The sequence below is a fragment of the Crocodylus porosus genome, unplaced genomic scaffold (assembly GCF_001723895.1).
Source record: "Crocodylus porosus isolate Cpor-Errol unplaced genomic scaffold, CroPor_comp1, whole genome shotgun sequence".
NCBI classification, from domain to species: Eukaryota; Metazoa; Chordata; order Crocodylia; family Crocodylidae; genus Crocodylus; species Crocodylus porosus.
The window spans coordinates 2,847,192-2,854,607 of NW_017728915.1; the positions used below are offsets into that span (position 1 = coordinate 2,847,192).

The 7,416-nt window shown below is 51.3% G+C and overlaps 1 protein-coding gene across 4 annotated transcripts in view; it reads left to right on the forward strand.

Annotated features, from left to right (window-relative positions):
• The window catches only part of ENKD1 (enkurin domain containing 1), a 14,365-nt gene extending 9,765 nt beyond the window's left edge, over nt 1-4,600 (forward strand). For 3 of the 4 annotated variants that reach the window (XM_019535538.1, XM_019535536.1, XM_019535539.1), the window contains 4 exons: nt 1,023-1,184; nt 1,880-2,049; nt 2,919-3,055; nt 3,515-4,600. In XM_019535538.1, the coding sequence (XP_019391083.1) occupies nt 1,023-1,184; nt 1,880-2,049; nt 2,919-3,055; nt 3,515-3,675 (630 nt within the window). In that variant the 3' untranslated portion in view covers nt 3,676-4,600. The remainder of the gene's footprint in view (nt 1-1,022; nt 1,185-1,879; nt 2,050-2,918; nt 3,056-3,514) is intronic. The other variant, XM_019535537.1, reaches the window with a different exon arrangement.
• The last annotated feature ends 2,816 nt before the right edge of the window (nt 4,601-7,416 follow it).

Genomic DNA, 7,416 nt, shown 5'->3' on the forward strand with positions numbered 1-7,416 from the left:
AGCAGTGGCGGGGTCAAGAAGGCAGCTGAAATGGCTGGGGGTGGGCAGGTCTGGGCTTCTACCTCCTGCTGCTGGCTCCCTCTGGGTCCTACTGCCCTTGTCTCCTGTAGTCTTTGACAAGAAAACAGGAGCAGATAAATATTTTCTAAATTTTTTAGGGGTCCTGTGGCCTGGATTGAATGGCCTGGTGGGCTATATTTTGCCCACCCCTGCTCTAGTCACTACACAGAACTAGGGAAAAGGAAGGTCCCATCATTTTCCTGTACTACATCTATTGGGACAGAATCAGATACTGCTATTGCAGCAATTCCTGGTGGGATGGAGGGGGCAGGGACTTCAGTGGTGTTACATGACAAGAAGTAATAGCATCATTGCCACCTGGCAAACACCTACTCCAGTGCTGGCCCTTCTGTTGCCCAAATGTATGTACTTCTTTGAGGTCCTCTCTAGTCACAAGAGCTCTTGCATTTTAACAAGCTGCATCCAGGCAGCTTTCCAGAGTGATTTGCTCAGGGACCAGACTGGGCCACTCTGCAATGAGCAAAGGCTCTGTGTGCTGTGTCACTCATCCTTATGGGTTAAAAGGTCAAAGGGCCCACTAGTGTGACTATGTTACTGACACCTTATAGTGCATGTAATTCTGCATCTCCTAGGTTCCTTGTGCCTTTTTTAACAGTCCTTTTAATCCCTTCCCCCAGCAGGTTACAGCTTGAGATGTAGGCCTGGCTGGAGGGGCTGGACAGTTGCACTATCCTAGCTGCTTGCTAGTTTGTTTCTGACTTGGGTGTTGCTCTGTGGAATTCAGTGGTCTAATCCAGATTTACACCAGTGCTTCATTGAGCAAGATCTGGGCCAGTCTCTGCTGACTGTAGCCCCCATCAGGGGTCTTCTCTTGACATGCGGAGCAGCAGCAAAGATCACGGCCATTTGTCTGCTGGGAACTCCTGGCTGATTCTAGGCTCTCAGTGGCTGCGCTGAGTGGTTTTCCATTCACTCTTTTCCCCTAATTTTGCTGTTCTCAGGAGAACTCTCCCCCTCCCAACCCAGAGTCTCAAAAATTCCTGAGGGCATATTCCCGCTGTGGCTCAGGAATCCAACCACGCCGGTCGCTTTCCCCAACCCCTTCCAAAACGAGAGCTGTGATGGGCACTGAGGCTCCGGGAACGCAGAGCATGGACACCCAGGTAGGGCACAGTGGGGGCTAACTTGTCTGATTTCACATTCCTCTGGACTCAGTAGTTACTTCTGCTCCTTACTGTACCTGGATTCTGCCCTCAAGACATTGAGTTAATGATCTGTCAAAACAGAGAGTTTTGTTTAGATTGCCTGCTGGCTCAGAGAGGCAGGTAGGATCTGGCAGGAGACGAGGAAACTGAGCTCAAGGGTTTCCTAACACTCACTATGTGGCTCTTCTCTTCTTGAGGGATAAAGAAACCCCAAAGTTTTCTTTTTAGACCTCATGTTTCCTGTCTCAGAGCTCTCAGGGGTGTCTTCCTTGGGCTTTGTCGGAGACCTCACAGGTTTACCAGTGTATTGCATATTAAGAACTTAGAATGGAAAGGACGGGCAGTGGTGCTTATGCTGTATGAAGATGTCCTGTCTTCAGAGAGCTGAGTAGTTGGTAGAGTTAATCAGTGTTAACGCTAATGGGGTTGAGGGTTGCAGTCCTTCAATTACAATCCTTTCCTCTCTGGAGCTGGCTCTTGTGGGGTTCTCATGTCACTGCTTCTCTAGGTGCTACAGAATTTGCAAGCCCTGAAAGTACCTGAATTTCCAAGGTGAAACACCTTGCCGGGGCCTGGGATTAGTGTCTCTGGGCATCTGTCTGCCTGTTCCCTGCTGCTTCATGCTCCCTCTACCCCACCCCCATTCCTTTTAGATCCATGTGGAAGGCACGAGCATCAACTTTGTCAGTCACAATGCCCAGAATGCCAAGCGGGCCCAGATGCGGCGCTCTCGCTCTCTACAGTCGTTGACTGAGGTGCTGGAACAGAAGCGGCGGGAGCAGGAGGAGTACAACAGCAAGCAGAAGGGCCATGTCCCCCGCTAGTATGTACATGTCTGCCTGTCCACTACAGCCTCTGTCACAAATAAGCCCAGCTCCTCTGGCACTGCACCCAGAAGGTATAAAGCAGTAACTGGCCTGCCCTAAAGAAATTACTGCTTCCCTGTTGTGGGATATGGCCTGTCCTGTGGCCTGATTGTTTGTTCTTTTAAGCATTTAGAGGTTCCCATAGGCAGTTCTCAAGTGGTGAACTGCTTGGGCTGAGTAGAGCTACTCCCATGCTCTCACTAACTCCTTGCTTCTCATTGGCTCTGGCAGTGTTTCTTTAAAATCATTTGTGCCTCAAGTGTATGCAAGAGCCGGATGGCTTGGGGTTGGGAGGTGGGAGAGTTGGGCATAGCTTGCAGTGCCTTTTGCCCCCCGAGTCCTGGTTCGGATCTAGCCCAAGCCCTTGATATCCATTCTCTGCTTGGTGTCCATTGTGGGGACTGCCTCGGTTTATTTAAGTCCTAGTTATCACAGAAGTTGCCACGGCCTTGGTGCACATTTATTGGTGCTTTTTAGTCCAGAAGCAAAAGGTCTGGTTGTATAGGGGAGATTGGCCCACAGCAGTCCTTTCCTTGGCTAGGGCAGTGCTGATTGCTGGTAGGTAGCATGTAGGAATCTGCACAGGTCTGTGAGGGGAGAATATTAGTCTCCAGAGCTACTGGGCACTTGCCGTTGGAGAAAATGAAGTGCAAATGAAGTACCGCTGGGAATGGCTGTGGCTGGGACTGTCCCTAGGAGCTCACCTGGCCCTGTCCTGCTCTCTCTGGCCAGGGTGTTCTCTCCTGCCCATTGTATGTCTATTGTACTGTCTGGATTTATCCTCGAGCTGCATGTGCTGACCTTTGCTCTTGTTCGGTCCTGGCAGCCTGCTGCAGAGGAAGGATCTGTGGCGCAGAGAGACAGAGGAACGGCTGCGAAACCTGCCAGACCCTGACCTGCCTCCTGGCCACACCATGATGCCAGAGAGCCAGCGGCTGGAGACCCTTGGGAACCTGAAGCAGAGTAAGCGGGAATGAAATACCAGTTCAGCCTTGGAGATGGCCGTTGGTGCCTTTATGCAGAGGCATGGCTGGCAACACAGGGAGATTTTTGTGCTCCTCACTTGAGAGTTGGCTTCTCTAGGGTTGGACTCCCATCTCCTTCCCCTTTTAACCCTTACCTTGCCAAGTTGCTCTCTTGGGCTTTGATCTTCCAGAGTAAGAACTTCCTGGAGTAATAGGTCAGGGCTGCAGTCCCTCTTAATGAGGGCCTCGCCTCTTCCTGCTCTGATGTGCCATCACTCCTGGTTACAGTGGACTTTGTGTGAGTGCAGGATGCTGCTGGATCGGGCTTGATCCTGTGTGGATAATGCCTTATTCACCACTGCTCTCATCCCAGGTCCTTTGTGATTAAAATCAGCCATTAGTGTTAAGGTAGAAGAGACTCTCTGTGTCCCCTCTTATGTGTTCCCTTCCCCCACAGCTCAGGCACAGCTGACCAAGGACCTGGTGATGCTGCCAGTGCGGGCTGACACTCTTGGTGTCCAGAGGAGGCGGTCAGAGCTGGAGAAAAAGCTGTCACAGATCGAGGAAGCCCTCAAAATCTTTTCCCGACCCAAGGTCTTCATCAAGTTGGACTCGTGAGCAGAGAAGGGGACTTGCAGTCACTCCACTTGCAGGGGGAGGGGAAGGGGAACCAAATTCAGTCCACGGTTTCATTTGCTGCAGCAGCAGTTTCTTCTGTGTGGTTCCTCATTCTGCTGCCAGGCCCTGTCCTGGGGAGAGCAAGACTAGCTTGGGAAGCTGGGCCCATTCAGGTGCTAGCACCATTGGAGTCTTGGAAATGGAACTAGTGACAGTCATTTCCAAGGCAGTCTTTAGGCCTTTTTGGCACAGAAGACTGGCTCATCTGCCTTGGAAAGCAGCTGTCCCCATGCTCCCCTGAGAGCTGCCCTTGCCCACACTCCCTGTGACCCATCTCCGTTACTTGGATCGATGACATCTGGACAGTGTCAGAAGCAGCTGCTCCTATGCTGCTTGGAGTGTAGCATGCCCTGACCCATCTGCTTTCCTCCTGAGGTAAGGTGAGAGCAGCAGGAAGATGGGGAGATGAAGGGCCTTTTAAAGCAGGAGACCAGCTTTTGAAAGTCTCTCCCAGTGCCTGAGCCCAACCCTGCAGGATCTTACCTTTATCACTGGTGGTATAATGGCCTTGCTGTGCCCAAGTGCTGACTTCTGCCCTTCCCTGCCCCCAGGTTGTGATAGGAGTCCAGGGAAAGCAAAGAGCAGTGCATCTTGCCTCTGGACTGACGCCTCTGGCCCCTGCAGCCCTTTGCCAAAGGGCTGTTCCTTAATGCAGCTAATGTCCAATCCCTTATATGAGGCAAACTTAGAGCTGTGTTTGGCATACCTGCTGAGCATGCCTGGCAGCAAAGGGGCAGGAATGAACAGGGGTGAGCTCCTGTTCCTTCCAGCCTGGCAGGGGGGAGGGGATTTAGCTGTGGGCTGGCCTAGGGATGGTGGTGGGAGTGTGAAGTATTGAGGGCTTGGAAAGTGGGTTGTTTTGTTTTTTTTTGTTTTGTTTTGTTTTATTTTTTAAATAAAAAGCTTTTGAAGATGCTGGATACTGGTGAGGAGGTGGTTGGAGATAGCAGTGCCCAGGCATGCGGAGCCTGGCTGTGGGGAGGGTTCTTGAGGTGGTTCGGTGCCAAAGCTGTGAGGGACCAGAGGGGAGAGCTATTTTTTCTTTTAAATTTTTCTTCCAGAAAATATTGGTATTTAATTTTTTTTTTGAGAATTGGAAATGTTCAAATTTGTCTGCGCCTCAATTTCAGAATCCCACCATGTGTTTTGAGGCAACTAATTGCAAGGGAAGGTGGAAAATCTGGCCCCCAAGCCAAAATAAAAATGAGATTTGGCCCCAAAAGTAGGATTTTGAGAGAATTCACAATACTTGTGCCTACATTTCCAGCTTTGGAAAACACCCAAGGCTGCTGCCTCTTGTTGGAGACCAGCTCCTGCGTTGAGATGGATGGAGCTGAACTGTGAAAGGGATCAGCCTTTTACATAGTAAGAATATAGATGTGGGAGCCCAAAGATGGTTCCATGTTGGCACAGCTCAGTCCTTGCTGGGCCTGGTGTGATCATGGTCATGGAAAACAAAAGGATTTCAATCCTACTCAAAAGGAAACTCAAGACATGCTTCCAACAACATGCCTGTGCTGTGTTCCTGGTGCGTGCACCATTTTGGAAGTGCTTGGGGATCTGTGAAAGGCAGCTGGTACTTGGTATCCTGGAGGTGGAATCAGAGGTGTGATTGCAGCAGAAGTGAGCATCCCCAAGCTGCTGTTCATTTAGCTGGCTGGGGTAGCCTTAGTCGTGAGGATGTAGGGGCATGGGCTTCAGCATGGATGGCTTCAGTGGGTTTGAGCAGTCATTGCTGAAGTCTGAGCTGCTGTGTTTTTGTTAGTATTGGCTAGGTTAAGGCTAGCATGGGTGTGCCTTTCTGGCTGCACTGAGAGCCCCACGGGGCATTTCAGCCCAGCTGGTACCTGCTGGCTTTGCCAATAGCTAGGTCACATCAGTAGGTAACAACAGGAGGGGTAGAGGGGTGACAGTACCAGAGATTAGTAGCTGCCTTGTACTGTGCTAGGCTCCAGTTGGCTGCAGCTCTGCATCAGGATTGGTCAGTACACATAAGCCTTCTTGAAATATGATAAGCATTATCCTGCCTTTATGCTGGGAGTCCTGGCTGCCTTGATCAAAACCCTCTGTGAGCAGCAGGGTCAACTGGATGGCACAGCTATGGAGGCCCTTCTGAGTGCTGCCCAGAGGACACTGACTCCATCACAATAACAAGTGGCAAAGGCCACTACCTGGAAGGACAAGAGATGCTACCACCTTGCAGGGGTCCCAGCCTCACACTTGGCTTGTGGCAGCCACTACTTACAGCTGTGGGATGTGATGCAGGCATGATGCAGAGCCTGACCTGGGCTTCCACTGCGTTCCCCTGCAGAAAGGGATGGGCTGCCATGCAGGAGGGGTTGGTAGGATCCTGTGAGGGGGCAAGTCGAAGTTATGAGTGACAAAGCAAAATAAAACCCTAGATCAGGCCAGTGCCTTAAGTGCCTATCTGTGCTTCAGTGATGACTAGGGGGAAGAGGAATGTATGAAAATAACAGGTGATTGCTGATTCCTGTCCATTCTTTAGTCCTGCCCATACATTCCACTGTTAGGCAAGTCACGTAACGGAGCCAGCACGTGGTCCACCGAGGTGTGTGCCACTTCAAGGCCCAATGACTTGATACCAAGGCAGAACGGTGGTGGCAGAGGAAGGAGAAGGAGACCAATGCAGGGCTGCAAATTCCACTCCCCCATGCAACAACATGCCCCAATTGAAGAACATGTGTATCTGGAATCAGGCTCCTCAGTCACCTGAGGACTCATCAGGCCTGATGCATGTCATCCTTGACTTTGAGGGGCACCGCTGCCATGTGGCTCTTGACTGTTCTAGTCCTGGGAGCCCCTTGGCAGACCCATTGTTGACAAGCAAGGATGGAGTCCTACAAGTTCTCAGGACCTGAAGTGCCCCAATGATCCTCTGAAAATCCAGCCTCACAGGGGAAGGGAGATGGCTACACTGGGGCCTGAGATTCTTCTACCCCCTTTTCCTGCAGAGTAGAGCCAGTTGTGGCTGGGAAGGGTTGGTGCCTTTGCCTGTTGCTGCATCCTCCTCATAACCAGACATCTGAGTGCTGTTAATGATCTGACTCACCTGGTACTGGGATAAACCAAGCCTGGATTAACCAGATTTACTTCTGGCTTCTGTGGGGGAATTTGCCTGCCTGTATCTGGTGCCTGTTCCCTGTCTGTGTGCAGTACAGAGCTGGTTTCTCTAGCTATCGGGACTGGTTGTTGCAGAATAGGATTGATGGTACTGCAACCTTCCTGGGAAATGCAGGCAGGACAGGGACCTGGGTAGCTCCTGTTGCACCCAGTAGAGGGCAGCACTGACACATATAGCAAGTGTCCCCCGACCCCCCAATGCCAAGGACATAACTGGGATGAGAGTTGGCTCTATGGACCATTTGCTGGATGGGGCACAGCACCAGGATGCAAGCTCAAGTTGGTTCCTTTGTAGGAGATGTCCCAGGGGCTGGTCTGGGCTGTGCTGAATTTTGATTCCCCACACACCTACCTACCTCCCCCCAGCTCCATTGATGTCTGCTGTTCACAGCATCCATGTCATGCCTGCAGGGGCAGGTTCATAGGAAGGCCATGGAGTGTGTGACTAAGCCCAACCCTGACCTAGAGAAGCACAGCTCTCCCTGTTACTGCAGGTCCCTGCTCAGTATGTCTGTGGTGCCAATGCACAAGGAGTTTATG